The sequence below is a fragment of the Dendrobates tinctorius genome, unplaced genomic scaffold (genome assembly GCF_039654945.1).
Source record: "Dendrobates tinctorius isolate UK_male_01 unplaced genomic scaffold, ASM3965494v1 ptg000051l, whole genome shotgun sequence".
In the NCBI taxonomy this organism is placed as follows: domain Eukaryota; kingdom Metazoa; phylum Chordata; class Amphibia; order Anura; family Dendrobatidae; genus Dendrobates; species Dendrobates tinctorius.
In genome coordinates, this window is record NW_027361719.1 from 3,267,806 (window position 1) to 3,290,501 (window position 22,696).

At 45.0% G+C, this 22,696-nt stretch overlaps 1 protein-coding gene across 2 annotated transcripts in view; it reads left to right on the forward strand.

The window, feature by feature from the left end:
* LARP4 (La ribonucleoprotein 4) overlaps positions 1-21,644 on the forward strand; it is an 81,833-nt gene extending 60,189 nt beyond the window's left edge. For both annotated transcript variants that reach the window (XM_073576698.1, XM_073576697.1), the window contains exons 12-16: positions 9,516-9,564; positions 10,209-10,367; positions 14,631-14,761; positions 16,030-16,189; positions 18,265-21,644. In XM_073576698.1, coding sequence (XP_073432799.1) covers positions 9,516-9,564; positions 10,209-10,367; positions 14,631-14,761; positions 16,030-16,189; positions 18,265-18,591 — 826 coding nt within the window. In that variant the 3' untranslated portion in view covers positions 18,592-21,644. The remainder of the gene's footprint in view (positions 1-9,515; positions 9,565-10,208; positions 10,368-14,630; positions 14,762-16,029; positions 16,190-18,264) is intronic.
* Positions 21,645-22,696: the final 1,052 nt, after the last annotated feature.

The window sequence follows — 22,696 nt, forward strand, 5'->3', positions numbered from 1 at the left end:
GGGCTTGAGTATGATTAGTGGAGAGGGTGTACACGTGTGTACTCCACTGATTCATGAAGAGGCATACCCCTCTTCATGAATTTTGAGCGTCTGACCCCAGCGTGCCACCCACCTGATCAAGATGATCCTGTACAACGCCAATCTGTATGAATCAGGCCCTTGTGTTGGTTTATGGCAGAAAGCTTTTTTTTTTTTTTTTTTTTTTTTTTTTAACTCCTTTTTTTTTTTTTATTGAAAGATTCCACAAAATGTCAAACATGTCACATTGCAGTGCAAAGAAAACAGATTAATCCACTTAATCATTATCCACAACATAGTTACAGAAGTATACTTTCAATAATAAAATAGACAAACAACACAGATGAAAAAGAACGTTAAGCATAATGTGTTCAATTCTCAACAACAGCATTGCATCACAATCAGGGGATTCTTAATTGGCGTTATAAGTTTGCAGCAATTCGGGTTATAATAAGCGAATAAGCAGATATTCCTGAGTCCACGTAAAGCATCACATTTATGCACTGCAAAAGAAACACTTCAAGGGTTATATCAGTTGAGGAAATTATGGCATCAGGAGCTAGTTGTGTCAAGGGCGAGTCACACCACCTTTCCCAAATTTCATGAAATTTCTGAGGACATCCCCTGTTCCTGTATATAATTTTCTCATATGGAATTATATTATTCACCAATTTTTTCCACTGATCGAGGGAGACCTCCCCCCCCCCCCCCCCCCCCCCAATCCACCTCAATGCTATTGCTTTCCTAGCGAGAAACAGGACCTCCTAAGAAATTTTCTGTCATGAGTCCACATTTCTTCGTCCACCACACCCAGTACACACACCAGTGGACTACACTCTATTGGTATCCCAATTATCCTTTCTAGTGTAAAAATTATGTCCTTCCAATGTCGTCTTACAGTTCTACAATCCCAAATGAGATGACAAAAATCCACTCCCACCTCACCGCATCTATGACATTCATCACTTAGGCTACTTAGAGACTTTAGTTTTTCTGCATCAGGCGCGATGCGGCGAAAAATGTAAAAGCCGGTTGCCACCGGATCCGGCTTTTTTGCCATAGACTAGCATTATCGCCGCATTGCGCCTGATGGCCATGCGGCGTGTCCGGCTTTTGCCGGATACGGAGAAAAATGCCTGTCCGGCGTCTGCAAAAAAACGTTCCTTGCAACGTTTTTTTGACAGCGCTGGACCGCTTTTTTCCACTGCGCATGCCAGAAGACTCTATCGCCCTCTCCTGCACCGTCTCCGGCCTCAACAGATGATCTGGCGGGCTGCGGCTTCTACCGGATCAGGTTTGACAACTTTTCTCCGCAGCCCGCTGGATTTAAAAAACTGAAGTCTGAAAGTAGCCTACTCTTCTGCCGAATTTATATAGTTTGCACAGGGTTAAATACGATTGGTGTAGCATATATAATTGGATTAATTTGTTGTTTGCCGCTGAAGGCACCGTCGTATGCGCCTCTAGTGTCACACCACTGGTCATCGGTTATAGAGGGGATTAGGTGCCTACATTTTCTTTCCACAGCCAATTGGATGGGAGCAATTCTGGAATTTAACAGAAAGGTGTATAAAGATGAGATCATACCCGTAGGCCCTTGACTGGACAATATTCCTATTAGTGGGTATCTAGCTATACGCATCCTGGGAAGTGGGAACTGATATGCTATGGCATGCCTCAGCTGCAGAGATCTATAAAACACTCTGAGGAATTCTAAATTTAATATGAAGTTGTTCGAATGATAAAAATTTGATTTTCAAAAATCTGGGTGTTACACCATTTTGCTTCCAGAAACTTGGATCCTGCAATTTCTGGAGATGGGGAAAATTCAGGATTATCCCATATCTGAATCTCCCCAATCTGATCAGAAAATGTTAAAGTATGTTTACTTTCCCACCAAATCTGTATTGCCAAACTATGTGCAAACAGCAGACCCCGAGGTGGTCTGTATGAACCCTCCAATACCGCCCATGGTGTGCACCCTCCCAGAAAATGAATGAGATGAGCCTCTGCATTATTGAGCCTGTCGTGGAGCAGCCAGTGTTTTAAATATCGTAACTGGCCAGCCAGATAATACAAAAAAAGGTCAAGTACCGCATATCCCCCCTGCCTCTTGGGCCTCTGCAGGGTACCGATATTTACTTTAGGTCTAGGTGAGCCCCATATAAACGCTGCCATCAAGCTGTGCATTCTCTTGAAGTAACCCTTGGAGACCTTAATTGACGTATGTTCCAGCATATATAAACACTTTGGGAGGATAACCATTTTAATTAAGCCAATTCTGGCCGCCACAGACAGGGGGAGTCGAGACAATAGTTAATACTTTTTTCTCGTTCGCCTTATTGGGGGACACAGAAACCATGGGTGTATGCTGTTGCCACTAGGAGGCTGACACTATGCAAAAAAAGGTTAGCTCCTCCAGTGTACACCCCACCGACCGGCAGGGATATCCCCAGTTTAGCTTAGTGTCAGTAGGAGGTGGACACGGGTCTTTCATTAGACCCTTATCTACCTCGTCGTTTGTCGTTCCTTTACAGGTTCTACGGAGGGATACAGAGTGAAAAGTCACATCTGTACTCCCACATGGTGTCTGCGAGTACGGCGTGTATTGCCACCCCGTATCCTTGCAGTTCTCCGCGACAGGACCAGCAGCCCAGACGGATGCCGACACCAAGACGTGCCAGCGACTCCAGGGGTCCTTGTCGCCAGTCTCCCACCCACTCGCCTACCAGAGCCTGTCGGTTGGAGGAGACACAGGAGCTCTTCAATCCAGGTAATGGATCGGGGATGGGTGAGTATGGCCTTTTTTATTTTACCTGGCTGCCCATTCCCGACGGACAGGGGGTCCTCTTCATTGGCACAGGGATGCGGGCGCTGCGGTTCTCCGCAGCCACCCTACGGGCACATCATCCTTATATTGCTGCTCTCCGCTCTTCCCCTTCCCTCCCCCCTTTCTGGGGACAGAGAGCACAGGGCCTCTCCCTCCCCTTCTTCCATGCTGGGAAGCTGCTTCCAGCGGCGGCGTCCTTGTCCCGACCTCCGCGCCGACCCCCTGCTGACAGGCGGCCGCCGCAACTAATTTAGGCCCCGGCTTCTGTTCGGGCCTACCGCAGCTTCGCGGCCACGCCCCCCGCCCCTTTCTTCTAAGCGGGCTTTTCTCCCGCTCTCCCCAGGCCCTCCCCCCGCCTTTCCTTCTCCTGCTCAGCCTGTTATGGCCAGAGGGCAGCGATTGGGTAACCCTGCGGCGAACTCCGCCCTTCCCCTTCTCCTGGACGCTCGCTTCTCTACAGGCAGGCACCATCTTCACAGCCTGTCAGCCGGACGCACATGTCCGGATATCCAGCAGCCTGTGCTTTGGGGACACCGGTCCGTGAGTAGCTCTGCACTGCAGACTGACCCTTCTCCGCCTTCTGTCCCCCCAACCTTCTGGCACTACCTCAGGTTTTCATTATGTCTAACTCGAAATCTGATCGTACCCGCTCTATGGCCCTCCCCTGCACCCTAGTCAAGTTCTTTGCATGTTCTTCGTGCAATCGGAAACTTCCCTCAGGTCAGTCCTCTCCCCTCTGTCTGGATTGTAGCAATCCAATTCAGTCGGACGCCGCCCAGGAGCCATCTACGGCCCCAGGTGAGAGTGAACCCCCCCATGCCTGGCTGGGCCTCCTCTCTATCTCAATCAGTGGCAGACCTCACCAAGGTGTCTCAATCCCTAGTTGCCGTTCTGGATAAGTTGCCCCTGGACACTTCGGCAGGGCCCAGCAGGTCCCAAGAGATTCCATCTGAGTCAGCCAGCGTTAGTCGCAAACGACCCAGGCGAGACCCCCAGCCGGAATCCTCTCCTAGCCCCATCTCACCGCATAGCCCGTCTCAGCAACCTCCCTCTCGGGCCTCCTCTCCTGAGTCAGGTGAAGCGTTTTCGGACAGGTCATCTGAGGGGATTTTAGAGCTGGATTCAGACCAGGATGTGAACATGAAGGTCACAGTGCAGAACCTCATTGCAGCGATCCATCATACCTTCGATATTGCTGAATCCCCAGTGAAATCCTCAGATCAGGAGGTTTCATTCAGACGGGCAGAAACTCCCTCCAGGGTATTTCCTTTCCATTCCGAGTTTGGAAAGATTTTTACCAGGGAAAGAAGATCCGACCAGACGCTTTCAAAGAGGGAAGCGTCTCGGCGTACTCTATCCGTTTGCTAAGGAGCTCACGGACAACTGGTCTGCTTCTCCCTCGGTGGATCCGCCAGTGTCCAGGCTTTCCAATAACACGGTTCTCCCGCTTTCAGGCGTGGCGTCCCTATAAGATTCTAATGACAGGATTATAGAATCCCTGGCAAAGTCTGCTTTCGAAGCGGCTTCAACGGCGGTATGTCCAATCTTTGCTTCATCCTGGGCAGCAAAAGCCATAGCGATGTGGGCAGACGACCTCCATCAGGGAATCCTAGATAAGGCGCAACCGGAGCGTTTGGCCGATCTCGCCAATCAGTTCTCCCATGCGGGGGACTATCTTTCCGCTTCCTTGGATGCAGCATCCTGCGCAGTTCAGGCGTCAAGCAACGTAGTTGCAATTCGACGTACTATTTGGCTAAAGGCCTGGCAAGCGGACTTGTCTTCTAAAAAGTCCCTCACTAACCTGCCTTTTCAAGGGGTGCGCCTTTTTGGGTCCCAATTGGACCAGATTATTAAGGACGCCACCGGAGGCACGAGTTCACTCCTCCCTCAGTCCAAGCCTCGCAGACCTCCACTAAGGTGTCAGTTTCGACCCTTTCGGACTTTCCGCCGTTTCAATACGGCGGACAACTCTAATCAACAGAGACCGCAGGCACGCCAGGATAGGAAGAAAGTTTCTTTCAGACCCACTCCTTCCTGGCGATCCCACTCTTCCCAGGGCAGACCGTCCAGATCTAGATCTGGACGGTCTACATCAGCATGACTATCGTCGGGCACCCGAGGGGCCCTTCCAATTGGGAGGTCGACTTCTTTTCTTCAGAGAAGTTTGGCTGGCCTCCGTAGAGGACGCTTGGGTCAGGGAGGTCGTATCCTCAGGATGCAAGATAGAGTTCGTCTCTCTTCCACGGGATCGTTTCTTCGAATCCCGGCCTCCAAAAGATCCAGCCTTAATCCCGGGGTTCTCTACGGCTATCGCCTCTCTTCTCAGTTCTGGAGTGATTATGCCCGTTCCCGAATCAGAGCGCTTCACAGGGTTTTATTCGAACCTGTTTTTAGTGCCGAAAAAAGACGGCGCAGTTCGTCCCATCTTGGATCTCAAGCTGCTCAACAAGAGAGTCCGCCTTCGCCACTTCCGAATGGAGTCGCTTCGCTTGGTCATCGCTTCCATGGAGGAGCAGGAATTCATGTGCTCAATAGACATCCAAGATGCCTATTTACATGTTCCAATCTTCTCCGGACATCAGAAGTTTCTGTGTTTTGCGATTCGGCAGCACCATTACCAATTCGTCGCACTGCCCTTCTGTCTCGCCACTGCTCCCAGAGTCTTCACGAAGATCATGGCTGCGTTGATGGCTTTGTTGAGAGTCAGAGGTCTCGCTCTTTTTCCGTACCTCGACGATATTCTGATCAAAGCTCCCTCATTTCAACAGGCTCACCAAAGTTTGTTAATCGTCCTGGACACTCTTTCCAATTTCGGGTGGATCGTCAACAGGAGAAAGTCCTGTCTGGTTCCTACCCAACGTTTGGTCTTTCTAGGCCTACTGTTCGACACTCGTCGGTCAAGGGTCTTTCTCCCTCAAGAGAAGATCCTTTCCCTGCAGCAGGAGGTACGATCGCTGCAGATCACACGATCCCCGTCCCTCCGTACAGCCATGAGGGTCCTGGGAAAGATGGTGGCGGCGATAGAGGCGGTTCCCTTTGCCCAATTTCACGCCAGACCTCTCCAGCAGGCCATTCTGTCGAGATGGAACAGGTCGCCTCTGTACCTGGATCGCCCTGTCCATCTTTCATGCCGGATCAAGCGGTCTCTCAACTGGTGGTTGACGTCACCTCTCATCCTATCTGGTCGATCCTTCCTTCCCATTCACTGGCAGATAGTAACCACAGATGCCAGTCTCCTCGGTTGGGGTGCAGTGTTCCGCAACCACACTGTTCAGGGTCGATGGTCGGATCGGGAATCAGCACTGCCGATCAACGTTCTAGAGATTCGAGCGATCCATCTGGCTCTCGTTCACTGGGAGAGGCTTCTCAAGGGACTGCCTGTTCGGGTTCAGACAGACAATGCCACAGCGGTGGCATATGTCAACCGCCAAGGGGGAACACTGAGTGTCTCAGCCCTGGCGGAGGTGTCCAAAATTCTTCTTTGGGCGGAGATTTCCGTTCCGACAATTTCCGCGGTCCACATCCCCGGCGTAGACAACTGGGCCGCCGATTTTCTCAGCCGTGAGGGTCTCACGGCGGGAGAGTGGTCCCTACATCCGGAGGTGTTTCATCGGCTCTGCCTTCGGTGGGGAACCCCGGATGTAGATCTCATGGTGTCTCGCCTCAACAGGAAAGTCCCACAATTCGTGTCCAGGTCTCGGGACCCTCTGGCAGTGGGCGCCGACGCCCTGGCCGTTCCTTGGTCCCAGTTCGATCTTCCCTACCTGTTCTCTCCTCTGCCTCCTCTTCCTAAGCTGTTGAAGATCAAGGCAGAAGGAATTCCAGTCATTCTCATCGCCCTGAATTGGCCCAGAAGGTCTTGGTTCGCGGACATTGTCAATCTTCTCGCGGACGCTCCCTGGAAGCTTCCGGACAGAGCAGATCTGCTGTCCCAAGGTCTGATTTGCCACCCCAATTCTCGGCCGCTCAATTTAACGGCATGGCTGTTGAGACCGAGGTTTTGAACGAGCTGGATTTCCGACCAAGTAATTCAGACCATGATCCGAGCCAGAATGCCATCATCTTCCAAGATCTCCTACCGTACTTGGAAGGCCTATTTCACTTGGTGTGAGACCAATGACATCGCGCCCATGTACTTTTCGCTCCCTTCAGTCCTAGCCTTTCTCCAGGCAGGATTGGAAGCGGGGCTTGCCCTCAGTTCCTTGAAGGGGCAAGTTTCGGCGCTGTCCATTTTCTTTCAGAGAACGTTGGCTTCCCGTCCTCAAGTCAAGACCTTTCTTCAGGGCGTGGCTCACACGGTTCCGTGGTACAGGGCGCCCGTGGATCCATGGGATCTTAATCTGGTTCTTGAGGTTCTGCAAGGTTCTCCCTTTGAACCTCTCAGGGAAGTTTCCCTTTCTCTTCTTTCTTGGAAGGTGGCCTTTCTGGTGGCCATCACCTCCGTCCGGCGCGTGTCGGAATTGGCAGCTTTTTCTTGCCGCTCTCCCTTTCTGGTGCTTCACCAGGATAAGGTAGTTCTGCGGCCTCCGCCCTCCTTCCTTCCGAAGGTGGTGTCCTCGTTTCACCTCAATGAGGATATCGTGCTACCGTCCTTCTGTCCGAGTCCAACTCATCCCCGAGAGCGGTCTTTGAACAAGCTGGACAATAAGAGTCTATCTGTCTAGGACGGCTTCCTTGCGAAAGACAGAGTCTCTTTTCATTATTCCAGATGGGGCGCGGAAAGGTCTCCCGGCGTCAAAGGCCACTATTGCTCGCTGGATCAGATCGGCATTTTTGGAAGCCTACCGAGTTAAGCGTCGCGGAGCCCCTCCGGGGATCAGGGCCCACTCTACTTGGGCGGTGGGTGCCTCCTGGGCGGTACGCCACAGAGTTTCCGCGCTGCAGCTTTGCAAAGCTGCAACATGGTCATCGGTTCACACGTTTGTGAAATTCTACAGAGTCCACACCTACGCTTCGGCGGACGCCAGCCTAGGTAGAAGGATTCTGCAGGCCGCAGTGGTGAGTCCGCTGGCCTGATGGAAGTTTGTTTCCCACCCCAGGGACTGCTTTTGGACGTCCCATGGTTCCTGTGTCCCCCAATAAGGCGAACGAGTAAACAGGATTTTTGGGTTGCTTACTGTAAAATCTGTTTCTCGGAGCCTTCATTGGGGGACACAGCACCCTCCCATGTTCTACAGCTCCTGTTCTTACTTTGGTTGAATGGTTACAGTTGAGTTGTTTGTTCTGTTTTCAATCTATTCTGTTTCTTCTCCTATTGCTTTCTCACTAACTGAGGAAATCCCTGCCGGTCGGTGGGGTGTACACTGCGGAGGAGGAGCTAACCTTTTTTTGCATAGTGTCAGCCTCCTAGTGGCAACAGCATACTCCCATGGTTTCTGTGTCCCCCAATGAAGGCTCCGAGAAACAGATTTTACGGTAAGCAACCCAAAAATCCTGTTTTTTTTTTTTTTGTTTTTTTTTGTTTTTTTTCCCCATTTTATCCTCGAGGGGGTTTATATTGTCTCCAAGGTCTTTAATCGGATTTTGGTTAATTACTATGCCCAAATACTTAAATTTTGATACTACTTGCAAACCAAACAACACGGGTACTGTTATATCATTCATTATCCGCATAACTACTGACTTACTCCAATTGATTTTAAGACCTGAAAGCTTCCCAAAGCATTTAATAAGATCAATTGCTCTAGGAAGGGAACGTTCAACCCCATCCAGGAAGAACACCAGGTCATCCGCATATAATCCAACCTTATCTACTCTAGAATTTATATTCCCTTCACCAACTGGTCCTGTCTAATCTTAAGTGCATTTGGTTCAAACGCCAGCACAAAGAGCGCAGAAAGCACTATTGTTAATGTTTGTCAGGCCCCTGGTTGAGGTCTGTTGTGTTGTCTCACTTGTGGAATCCCAGTGCATGTGAAATATGTGGAAAATCACAATTGTCTAAAGTGGGTTTTTTGATCGATAAGTAATCTAATTAGACTTGTAAACAGCTAAATAAATGGCCTAAGTTGGTCTTTCAAAAAAATTGACCTTTTATCGCCTAAATTTTTTTTTTTTTTTTACTCTTTTATATTCCCGTCCACCACGGAGACCCCCAATGGCACTAAAATGTGGTCCGATTGAAGAGCTTTAAAAGGATTATCCAGGACTTTGGTTATTTTTTTTCCCCTTGGGGTAAGTACTTACAGGCAGGTAGTTGCTATCTATTTTTTTTTTTTCTTCCTGGCGACTATTTCTTCTGACTTACAGCAGTTATAGACCGCTACTGCCAGCGATTCTCCTCCTTCCATTGACATTAGCAACTACCTGCCTCTAAGTTCTTAACCCCATAAGAAAAGTTAACTAACCTCTTAAATCCAGCAATTTTGCTCTGCCTCTCCACTCGCACAGAAACAATCAAGACCCCAAGTCATTCCATTCAGTTTTGCATTTGGAATAAATATTGAGCTATTGGGGTCCCCAGTAATCTCGTATTTTGTGAATAATTGATAGTGATTTTCCAATCATGGACATTTATTGAGAAGTTTCTTTCTGGTCAAATCGGCAGCACACCTCTCCCAGCCTACTGTCTAACTGCTGGGGTCAGGCGCTTCTGATTGAGAGCTCAGACCAGCTGCTTCATTGTGCCTCTAAAATTTATGTATGTCTTTTTGGGTTTTTTTCAAAGGAGAAATGTCTTTAGAGGTAGACGAAGAAGAGATGACGAGCGACCTTCTGTAAGTTTTGTGTTCATTTGCTCGTCTTTTTTATTTTTTTATTTTTTTTTTTTAATTTGAAGTCAGAAAATCTTAATTCAGGTTAGCCGTGCAAAGCCAATTATGCTTCTGGGCAAATGACACATTTTGCCAGGTATCTTGCTATGTGTAATCATGCACTGTGTGCATTTTTAGTTTTTCTATAATTTGTGGGATGGCTTTCAGGATTCAGGTCTTGGGGTGGTTTAAATATTTAAGGAAATCTTGCTCACAAGCATGATTGGCTTTGTAACTGTGCACACGGAAATGATGCAACTAGACATTCATATTACTTTCTAAAAGGACATGTCACCTATAGATTAGAATAACAATTGCATCACAGATCTGGTGACTTTATATGGCCCAGTGATGATCAAGTATCGCGCTTAGAGGGAATAGGGCTGGCATTCAGAAGTCTGAGCTTCCTTATTTCACTTTTTCATTCTTTCCTCACTTCTACTTTTCTATCTGACCTCTTTCTGATCACTGTCCTCTTTGCTCAGATTCTGTCTGTTTGGCCTTCTCAATGATCGCAAGATTATGAGATCTGAGGGCTGTTGGCCTGATTCATCTGATCGTGTGTGGACATAAAACCTGTGCAGTGTGTTGATATTTCTTTTTTTCAGCGGCCCCTGACTGCAATGGAAGAAATGGCACCGACAGCAAAGTTTGACTTGCTAGCATCTAATTTCCCTCCATTGCCTGGAAGCGTAGTGAGCGCGCCGGGAGAGCCTGTACTTGAAAGTAGGATGGCTGATGTTGTTAAAGGACTCTGCAAGGAAAAGGTAGGTCTCAGAACTTAATGAGGAAATGCTTTGTTTAAGAATTGTATATCTTTCTTCTCGCTTTTCATTATTCTAATCTTCCTTCAAAGCTTTTATGCCAGATTTCTGAAATTAAAAGCTTTAAAAATTCAAGTAGTTGGTGCAAGGCAGTGCTAAAAATATGCCTACTTTTGGCGTTCTCGTGATGAGTTTACTACAGCTCTGGCAAAGCAGGCTGTAAATTCAGACATACCGAATTCATTAAGAGGCTTGCACATTTTAGTGAATCAAGAATGTTTAAGTCCAGCACACCCCCTCATCGAGTCTGGCGAGAAACACCGGGCTTTATGAATCGGGACCTTGGTCTTTTAATGAGATTTTCCAGAAGTGGACAAGAACTCTGCCTGTCAAGTAAAATAACAATAAGATGGTAAAACAAGCAAAAGCAGAGATGTTTACCTGCCCAGGCCTCCAAACAAATGCACTAACAGGATGCCTTGGACCTATTTGACACAGGTGTAAAAATGCAGATGAGACAACCACTCACAGCCTGCCAATCCATAGAGGGGGTGGTTGGCGTATTAATGCTCAAAAAGGCTTTTTCTCACGTCCCCTTATTTCCTGTACCGGAATAACCGGTACTGGAGATGTCTGTGTGTGTGTACCACGTGTGGCAACCGTGTGCCGCATCAGTACCACACGCACAGCCACCGGGAACGAAGTGCTACAGTAAGCGCTGTTCCCCGGCGGCAGGTGTTGAAGTCAGTTGTCATCATTCTTCCCTGCTCTGCTGGCGAGCAGAGGAGAATGAGCGTTATATCAAAGTCCGAACGACGGCAGGTGGGGGCTGTGGAATACCCCGATCATCCGCACCTACTGTTACTTATTAGCGCAGCAGGTGTCTGATGGGGATAAGAGTCCCAAAAGCCACCACCTGTTGTCAGTCGGACTTAAATACACTGCTCAAAAAAATAAAGGGTACACTTAGAATATAATTCCAAGTAAATCAAACTTCTGTGAAATCAAACTGTCTACTTAGGAAGCAACACTGACAATCAATTTCACATGCTGTTGTGCAAATGGAATACACAACAGTTGGAAATTATTGGCAATTATCAAGACACTCAATAAAAGGGTGGTTCTGCAGGTGGGAACCACAGACCACATCTCAGTACCAATGCTTTCTGGCTGATATTTTGGTCACTTTTGAATATTGGCTGTGCTTTCACATTTGTGGTAGCATGAGATGGACTCTACAACCCACACAAGTGAGCATGTGCTCAGGTAGTGCAGCTCATCCAAAATGGCACCTCAAGTGAGCTGTGGCAAGAAGGTTTGCTGTGTCTCAGCGTAGTGTCCAGAGGCCGGAGGAGCTACCAGGAGACATGCCAGTACACTAGGAGACGTGGAGGGCGCCATAGGAGGTCAACAACCCAGCAGCAGGACCGCTACCTCAGCCTTTATGCAAGGAGGAACAGGAGGAGCACTGCCAGAGCCCTGCAAAATGACCTCCATCAGGCCACAAATGTGCATGTGTCTGCAAAAACTGTTAGAAACAGACTCCATGAGGATGGTCTGAGTGCCCGATGTCCACAGGTGGGGGGTTGTGCTCACAGCCCAACAACGTGCGGCCCTCCAAAGAAATTCCACCTCACACCATTACTGACCCACTGCCAAACCGGTCATGCTGAAGGATGTTGCAAGCAGCAGATCATTCTCCACGCCGTCTCCAGACTGTCACATGTGCTCAGTGTGAACCTGCTTTCATCTGTGAAGAGCAAAGGGCGCCAGTGGGGAATTTGCCAATCCTGGTGTTCTGTGGCAAATGCCAAGGGTCCTGCACGGTGTTGGGCTGTGAGCACAACCCCATCTGTGGACATTGGGCACTCAGACCATCCTCATGGAGTCTGTTTCTAACCGTTTTTGCAGACACATGCACATTTGTGGCCTGCTGGAGGTCATTTTGCAGGACTCTGGCAGTGCTCCTCCTGTTCCTCCTTGCACAAAGGCTGAGGTAGCGGTCCTGCTGCTGGGTTGTTGCCCTCCGACAGCCCCTTCCACGTCTCCTGGTGTACTGGCCTGTCTCCTGGTAGTGCCTTCAGCCTCTGGACACTACCCTGACAGACATAGCAAACCATCTTGTAACAGCTCGCATTGATGCGCCATCCTGGATGAGCTGCACTACCTGAGCCACTTGTGTGGGTTGTAGAGTCCGTCTCATGCTACCACGTGTGTGAAAGCACAACCAACATTCAGAAGTGACCAAAACATCGCCAGAAAGCATTGGTACTGAGATGTGGTCTGTGGTCCCCACCTGCAGAACCACGCCTTTATTGAGGGTGTCTTGATAATTGCCAATTTCCTTCTGTTGTCTATTCCATTTACACAACAGCATGTGAAATTGATTGTCAATCAGTGTTGCTTCCTAAGTGGACAGTTTGATTTCACAGAAGTTTGATTCACTTGGAGTTATATTCTGTTACGTGTTCCCTTTATTTTTTTGAGCAGTGTATAACGCTCATCATTCTCCTCTGCTCGCTGGCAGATCAGGGGATAATGAAAGCAGTCTTCAGCACCTAACGCCGGGAAAGAGTGCTTATTGTAAGCGCTTCTTCCCCAGTGCTGATGCGTGACTAACTGAGGACATCAATGTGTGGTCTCCGTGTGCGGGACGTTTTGCATCCGTGCTGACGGCAAAAAAACGGATATGTCAGCGTGTTTTGCCCATGGACTCACGATCTGTGGAAACACACTGACGTGCACAAACCCATTCATTTGAATGGGTCTATGTGAGTACGTGTCAAAACTGTCCATGTCACTGGTACGTGTGGTGACATGTGAAATAGGCCTTAGGCTAGTTTCACACTAGCGTTTTTGAGCGCAGCGACGGCCTGCGCACGGCCGCCGCTAAGCCCCGCCCCCTGCCGCGTCTCCGCCGGTAGCTCCGCCTACCTGCGCATGACGCTGCATGCGCCCTGCGTCCCCTATCTTTATCACTGGGGACGCAGGCCGTGCGCAGTATGCGTTTGGCGCATGCGTCCTTTTGACGGTGCGCCGACCTGCGCCAAACGCAACCTGCTGCAGTTTGGTTGCGCCGGCGCACCGTCAAAACGGCGCATGCGCCGCCAAACACATACTGCGCACGGCCTGCGCCCCCAGTGATAAAGATAGGGGGCGGGGCTTAGCGGCGGCCGTGCGCAGGCTGTCGCTGCGCTCAAACGCTAGTGTGAAACTAGCCTTAGTCTGTATGTGGTGCTGTTGACATACAGGTGATGCAGAGCATCTGGCTTACAGCCTATTGGTGACACCCATACTATTAGATTAGGCGGGCTGCCCAGTGCTCTCCAAAATGCATCCCATGTGAACAGACACCACAGTTTACAGAGCCACATGGGCCCAGCTGCACCCTGAAAAATAAAGTGCAAAAAACGTACACAAAAATGTGAGGTATTTGTTGATATTATGGCCAAAATATGCAAGCTCGGAACCCATGTCACGGGTCTTCACTCTTGAGTCCTATCAGTAAGCAGCAAAAAGAGGACTTGAAGATCCCAGAAATAATCTGTAAGCGAGATGCTCTGCATTGCCTAAGTGTGTGTGAACAGCGCTGCATACAGACTTTTTGCTGCTTAGTGATAGGACTCGCAAGTTTTGAGGACCCGTGACTTGAGTTGCGAGCTTGCATATTTTGGCCATAATATCAACTAATACCTCACATTTGTGTTTTTTGCACTTATTTTTCAGGGTGCTGTTGGGCCCATTTGGCTCTGTAAACTGTGGTGTCTGTTCACATTGGATGCATTTTGGATGACACTGGGCAGCCCGCCTAATATAGTATGGGTGTTACCAATAGCTGTAAGCCAGATGCTCTGCCTTTTTTTTTTTTTTTTTCTGGTTTTTCAATTTTTTTGGGGGGCAATCTTAAAGTCCTCTTTTTGCTGCTTAGTGAAACAATCAGATGGTACTCGCTCCCCAGGCCTATGCCAGCTGTCTGCCACTATTAGTCTGTCTTGGTGGCAGTGGTTAGGTGATGTCAATGGCTCACTTTACCACAGCAACCAATCCCTGAGCTCAATGGTTTGTGCCGTCTATGTTGGCCAAGATGCTGAGCTCAGCGATGCTGTGACCGGTTGTCAAGAGGATACTGCTGCAGCCAAAATACTAAGGCCAGTGCAGCAGTGGTGGGCGAGTACTGTGTGATTTCATTTTATATGATGGGCAGTATTTTGTTGTCCACTTCTCTTAAGGTAGAAAACCCTTTTAATGTATTCTGATTTGCTCCAGGAGAATAAGGAATTCCCTCCAAGCTTGACGAATCCTGCTCAGGAAGAAACTGCAAAGGCCCCAGTGCAGCACACAATTACAAGCTCAACGCAGTATCCTACACGAGCTGTTACACCGCCACCCCAACCAAGGTACGCAGATGTTGGATAAATTGGTATCTGGGGTCATGAAAAAAGAAAAGTAGAAAAAAAAACATTCTGGGCAAAGGAATAAATTTTACTTGTGAGTTTTTAAATAAAAAAAAAAAAAACTCACTAAGGATTACAAACGGATCCAGCGCACCCTAGTCTCAGCATTTACAGTGAAAGTCACCCAAAACTTGTATTTTAATTTAAGCTGAGTTTTTTTTGCGTAACAAGCTGTAGTTTTTAAATTGCATTATTTTGGTATGCATATAACTTAAACATAACAGGTGTGAGACAAGCGCCCCATAATATAGCAGCATCTGTAGGGATATTCACAGAAAGTAACACTAAAGCCTACTCAAAATGAAGTGAATAGCCCAGAAAAAATATGATAGATATAATTTTATTCATAATATTAAAACCATATAACGAATAAAAGAAACCAAAAAAGAGCATAAACCACAGCACATAAAGATGTCATAGAAAGGAATTCTGACAAAATAACATGATTAGGTATAAGAGAAATCCTGTTTGTATTGTGCAAAAATCTAAGAAGCATGTCATGAAGATCATAGAAACGAGGGATTAAATGGAGTATACCCGTAGTCAGTGACCCGTGACTCCGAGCCAGAAAAATCTATGTAAATACTTTTATGCCCAAAAATTTCATAAGTATTCTAGGAGTGATGCCTTTATTGGACAACCCAGTGTTCAGAGCACAGAGGCTTCTCCTTTTTGTAAACCTGCCTGATGAAGGAGCCTCTGTGCTCTGAAAGCTTGCAAATATAATTTTTCTGGTTGGCCAGTAAAAGATATTACTCATAGAATACTTGTCATTTTTGAGCATAAATGTTTTTACAACGTTCTTTATTATAGCTTTTTGGGAACCTCCAGGATTTGTTCTAGAATATCTTTGTATATGCCGTCATGTGTTTGCCTTATACATACTTCTTCTTTTGTAATTAAAGTTCTGTTTATGTATTCCTCAACCTTCCAGCCCTGTGATGAATAAGTATCGCGCGTAGAGGATAAGACTTTCAGATGATGATCTGTGCTCTATCACTTTTCTTTCTTCACAACTTGCTACCCTTTTCCTTTCTCATCCTTTTCATTCATTTTCTCCTCTTCTCTTGATTTTTCTGGCCAGAATTTCTCTGCATTGTACTTCCAATGACTGCAAGATTATGAGATCTGAGGGCTGAGAACTGAGACTACTAAAGACTCAAATGTGCAGCACTTCATTTAATTTATCACTGTTTATTGTTCCTTCATAGCTACTCCATGCCCGAGAAACCTGTAGAAAATTCTTGTCACAAAGATGTTGCCAGCCAGACCTCAACAATGCTCCCTGTATGTACTTCTGCCTCTGCGAAACCAACTAATCCTGCTGCCACTGCACCTGTGGGGAATACGTCCCCTGCTCCGAGTACACAGGTACTAGTCATATATTCCCTCTTAGATTACTGAGCAGTTCCGTAATGTGATCAGTTGGAGCTGTAGGTAAATGTTGTGGAGTGCTCAGACGGCTGATAATCAGTAGGCTGCAGATGAGTTTACAACAGCCTGTAGTCTGCGTGGCCTCTTCCAGGCTTCTACTCTGTTTGCGTACGCTGGAATTTTCCAGTTTTACTCCTAAGCTTCTGTACTCAGCTCTCCTTCATTGATTGTTGGAGTAGTGCTCTCTGCAATCATGCAGGGGACTTTGGGAACCTCATTCTCAGAATTTATGGTGGTCTTCACAGCTATTCCCCCCCCCCCCCCCCAGAAATGTTACAACAGTATTAATAAGCTACAACTCAGTCTGCCAAAAAAGCAGTTGCTTGACTAGGCAAAAAGACCTGAAGTAAACATAATTCGGTAACAATCTAGTAGTTTTGTCTTTTTTTTTTTTTTTTTTTGCTGAATTTGTTTGTGCTTAACCTTATTTTACGGGTGTCATGTGGTCATACTGCTTGGTATTTGGTAGACAAAATGTCATACTGCTTGGTATTTGGTAGACAAAATAAAAAAGGTGACTGAGTTGTCATTTTACCTCTTATGATTGGTCCATCTCATTCAGAGGACAAAGTACATGCCCCAGAAAAGAATTCTTGATAAAAGCCCAGTTGGACTTGACATAAGTTACTCTGTATAATGCTGACCAGTCATAAGCAAGCAGCAGCACAAAAAGGGAAAAACATACCCCCACCATGGCTTGAGCATATTTCTTGGTGTGAAAGATGTAAATTGACTGACAGCCCTGATCTCCCAGTCTACCCTCCTTCTTTGAGTCTGATTTGGGCTGTTCAGCTGAGTTTAGCTGTCACATTACAATCCCTTATATCTGCTCACGTGATTGCCAAGTGTGTCAGTAATCACACTGTCTGCTGTGCTTAAAGGGACTCTGTCAGCACACAATGACTGTTCAAACCAAGGGCAGGCACTTAATGGATTCATGGCATAGACAAACATTCAAGTTCACATTCCCGCCAGCTTGTTTTCCAATTATATCCAGCATCCTCCTGTTTGACAGCTCTACCTTAATAGAGCTGGAGATGGATAAAGACGAAGCAGATGAGAATGTTCTAAATTGTTTGGCCATGAGAAGAGTGCAACTAGCGCCTGTACTTGGTTTGAACACTCGTTCTGTATGGATAGTCTCCTTAATCACAGCAGACAATAGTGTGATTACTGACACTCAGTAATTAGGAGAGCTGATAGGAAAGTTTGTAATGTGACATAGCTAATCTCAGCTGCGCTGATTAAAGAGAAAATTGTACTTGCTCTGCACTGAGTTCAGGCCTGTCATTCCAGCTTGCTCATGACTAACCTGTCTGTTTTGGGCTACTTCTGTATGAGATGTAATGTTCCTTTGTTCACTGTAGAGTGATTTTGAGCTTTCCTCTCTGGGGAGGTGCAGTACAGAACAGATAACAGTGCTATGAGAGGAGGAGCGCTGATGGAATTGATTGCAATGTGACGGCTAAGCTTGGCAGCACTGCCCCTTCTCCCACAGTGACTCGTGTGAGGTTAGCCTAAGATATCTGTGCTGTCTAACGTTATACATCTCGCACAATGAGAAATCTGCTGTGTGCTATGGTGGGGGTTCTTTCCTTTTAGCAGTGCTACCTGCTTATGATTGGTCAGCATCATATAGAGAAAAGTACCGGCCCCCAGTGAAAACTGTAAACACCCACTTGGACTTAACATTAACTCATCAGCTGGCAAATTAGGTAGAAATGAAACGAACTTATTCTGCTTTTTACTATAATTACATATTTTGTGCAGTTCTACATAAAAAAAATTGGTGAAAGGTCTGATTTTTTTTAAATGCGATTAATTGCTTTATGGTTTAGATGGAGTAAAATGACCTTAGTGTTTCACCGTTTGTTGTAGATTTTTACTTTTGGAGTTGTGCAAGTTGCTTTTCTAATAAGCTGTACTCAATGTACTTTTATTATTGTATTTTTCTCATAATTTGCTGTAGTGTTGTGCCCATGTGTTCACATCAACCATCTATTTGTTTCAAGGAACCACGAAAACTAAGTTATGCTGAGGTGTGTCAAAGGCCTCCAGCACCAGCTCCAGTCCAGCCACTTCGTGAGCTTCGTACAAATATAGCACCGCCTGCCAAAAATGAAGAAACGTCTGTTCCAGAAAAAGATTCGGAAAAGACGCATGAAAAGGTTGAAGGAAAAGTAAAAGAAACTCCTGGGCACAGAAGTAGTGGAGCACCCCGAGGTGGTGCTGGGAAAATCAGGGAACAGAGGCGCCAGTTTGGACGCAGATCTTCACCTCAGGGAGCAACACGGCGTAATGGCAAGGAGCAATATGTGCCACCAAGATCACCAAAGTAAAAACTTCTCGTCTCTTAACTATCTAATCGGACTGATGACATCAAAGAAATAGACTTGGATGAATATTGTCATTGTTTTGTACAAAGCGGGCATAGTGGAACCCAATGGTCATCTCAGATTTTTATTTGAGGTGGTAGCGTGTTCCAGATGTGATTAAAACACATGAAATGTAGGATTTTTTTTTTTTTTTTTGTGGGATGGGTATGATTGTGGGTTATTTTTTTTTCTTTTTTGTTGCAGAAGTTACCTGCTATATATCATTTTCAGGGTTTTGGCATAAACCTAGAAGACCCTCAAGTCGAGGGTGAAAGAAAATATTTTTGAGAAATAGATCTGTTAAGAAAAAAATGTAAAAAAAAGAAAAAAATATAGAAATTTAAAATTTAATTTTTTTAATCTATTTAAGGCTTTGCTGGTAGTATACGTATGCCATTTTGGCCTTGAAGTGGAAATAAAAAGATGCAGTGTGTGGTCAGTGTGTATTGTACCTGTGGCCAGATGCTGTATTGTCACAGATTATGAAACTGAATGTACAGCTAATCTTGTCATGTCTATTAACTTGAAATTTAGTTTGTCTTTTGACCTTACTAAAATTTCTTTTGAAGCTGTTTATCAAGCCAGAACTTTTTTGGAAGATAACAAGAGCTTAGCTTATAGCAAAAGCATGCGTGTCTGTAATCCAGGCTCTCTCATATGTACCATTTATTTTTCGTTTGTCTCTCCGTCTCGAGCATGGTTTTTACATTAGCGATGTTGATCCGTGAATCCATGCGGTGTTAAATGTACGTCATCTTTTTAAGAAAGGGCTATGCATAAGTGGTCAGACCTCGCCGTTCTCGCTGGAATCATTCACACGTCTGTCACCATCCTGTGCGGCTTTTCATAGATCTCTAGTAAACTGATGCATCTCTCACCGACGTGTTACGTCCAGGTGTTTTTGAGGTTTTTTTTCTTCTTTTTTTTCTTTTTCTCGCACTTGCAGCCTTCTGGAAATGGTGACTCTGTTGCCGCATAGTCATTGTTATCAAAGGCATCACAATTGAACTCATTTCCTATCCATTAATCAAAATTGTACAAATCAGTTCAACACTTGCCCTGTCCACTGCTTCATAGTCATTCTATTACTTGTAGAAATTAGTTTGACAGGTTTGTGTTTTTGTTTTTTGTTTTTTTTCGTTAATCATTTATTTTTCAAGACATTAAGTCCTATCTCAGTGGCACCATTCACTACTCTTTGTATAGTGGGTCTCTCTGTATCCGAGGTCCGCACAATGACATGTTGCATGTCTACCGAAATTGACTTGCGAGCACTCGTATCGTGCTAGTTACAAAGGAACGATGGGGCCTGTTTTCTCATTAATCACTGGAACAGGCTCCATCTTTAAATCTTTTTATCTCGTTCTAGTCCAAATCTGGAAATGTGAATGCAGTGCATTTGATCCTATTCTTCTAGAAATAGGACTTTTTGAGTATTTCTTAATTGTACTATATATATTTTTTTTTTTTCTTTCTAGATGTAAAATAGATTATCATTGATTGTGACTTGCAGAAATCTTATTATGTAAGTTGACTTAAGATGTGAAATTGAAAGAATGCTCTCTGTTGTGTATAGCATTTTTTTTTTTCCCATCAGACTTACAGCTCATGTACAGAAATGCCAATAAAATGTTCGGAAGTGTTGGCTTTCAGTATAAATGCTACATAAGCCTTTTTTCTCTCTACCCCCCCATTCATTATAGTATTTATTTGAATTTTCCATGCAGAATATATCGCTGCCACTCGATATTTTTTTTTTTCTCCTCCTTTTGTGTTAACTGGGGCTAGCAGAATGTAATAAAGGCTGTGAAAAGATTAAATCTAAACTACATATGCGGTATGTTGCATGACAAGCACATGGCCTCTTAGGCTGGCTGCTAACTCGAGCATATTCTCAAATTATGATGCTGACCGTTGCCATCCTGTAAATTCAATACTTTTTTTTTTTTTTTTTTCAATCAAGATCAGATATACCAGCTTTATAGCTTTTTTTTCATGGCAAACAATGTGAACTATTCCCGTTAATGAGCATGTTAAAAAAATCTATATTAATTTACAGGGTGATTTTTTTTTTTTTTTTTTTTTGCATTTTTAATTATTTTTTTGTACATATATATTTTTTTTTTGTCTTAATTTTTTTCAGCTTCTATTCAAACGATTGATCCTACCACTATTAACACATTGTATTACTCTGCAAAAATGTAACGCATATAGGCAACATCTAAAACGGTGTGGTATAACATTCCTCCTTCGATAACTAGATACGCTGGTAAAGTAGTTTGTGATTACAGTCTGCTTAAAGTGAAATGACATAAACTGTATTGCTTCAAAGAAATAATGATTTTACCCAGTAACACCTCTTTGGCGAGTGTGAAATACATGTGAAATATTTGAGCAGTCTGTGGAAACTGCACTAGAGTAGAGTAATTTTTGCTTTTTGATTTTATACATTTTATTTGTTATGCATTTTTATTTTTTTTCCCTCCCCAGGTTCATTTGAGTTTTATTCTAGAATATTTACACAAGTGTGCTACTTCAGTAATGCAACTTTATTTTCTCTTCTGTATATTGTGTTGTCAGGGCTTCCTTTACTGTGGTACCATAGTTTTCAGCTTTGTGTTCGACTATCAAGAAACACTTCTTGAATCTGGAATATTATTTGAAATCATTTTTATGTATTTTTTTCTTCTCCTGAAAAATCCATCTGGCACTTACAAATCTGATTGTGTTAAACTAAATTGTACCCAAAAACCACACTTTTTTTTTTAGGCTGAAATTGTATTTACATCCTTTTACCTGGTGATTATAACTTGCCTTGGCAGTTATGGGGCTTTTTAGTCAAAATAAAACATACATTTTTTTCCCCATTGTTCCAGCTTATCGTCCTATTTGAACATTGTAAAGTAGGGGTCAATGCTTTAAATGTATATGTGTGTTTGTATTCTATTCTGGACATTGCCAAGGTGCTATGAAATATTGAAATACCAGATTTAGAAGAATAAAGCTGATTCAAAGGGTTTAGTCTGTGGTTTAGTTTTCTTAAGGTACATTTGCATTAACTACATATGATACAACTGGACATCCTGACTGTTGTATCTGAAAGTTGTCTCTTATGTCTGCTCTTTTGCAATAAGCAGCAGCTTTAAAGACATGCAATGGAATTACACAAGCATGTGTTCCAAGCCCGGGACCGCTCCCCATGCATTTATTACAAAGACGGCACCATATTCATGTAGTGGGTTTTTTTTTTTTGTCCTAAAGATTTAACTTGTTCAAAGGTATGTATGGTGATTATCCCTGTTACTGTTTAATTCGCCTTGGAAGTTTTGATGCCATGGCCTCTTCATGGTGAGAATGTTGGTAGGGTCTTTGGCTTTGCTGTGGCCTCTTGCATTTGTATGAGCCTCTTCTTTTTTTTTTTTTTTTTTTTTTTTTTTTTTTCAATATGTGCCAGCTCTGCCTTCGCCGCCTGCTTGCGCTCAAGCATATCCTAGCATTTTCCAGCAAAGTGGAGGCAACACATGCTCACAATAACCTTTGCTTCCAACAAAATGGTTCCCCCTTTTGGCACATGCTCAGATCGACATCTCGGCGCGTAATTGAAAAGACTTCCCCAATCTGCGCATGCGCAGCCACCGGTGCCATTTTGCTGGAGACTGCCAGAGGTTAATCTGAGTATTCACCACTTTGCTGGGATATGAATGTGCAAAAGGGTGACACTAGTATGAAATTTAATAACTGATGCTAACACAAATGCGGAGGGACCACAGCAGAGCTGAATACTCTACCCACTGTCCTGCCATGAAAACACCAGAAAACTTGGGAGTATATACAAACCACCACAAGGATAATAGAATCCAAAAAGTTTATTTAGGCAAAATTTACATGCATAAAGTAAAAGCCATAAATACTGGCACCAGGGAGAATAGGTGTGGAGATGTGCTGGTACAGCGAAGGAGAAAACAAGGACAAAAAAAAGTATCCAGAGGTAAGTCAGATCATGACTTAAAGGGGAATTTGTGCAAGCATAAATAGTAAAGGGCATTAAATAGAACAGTAAAATCAAAAG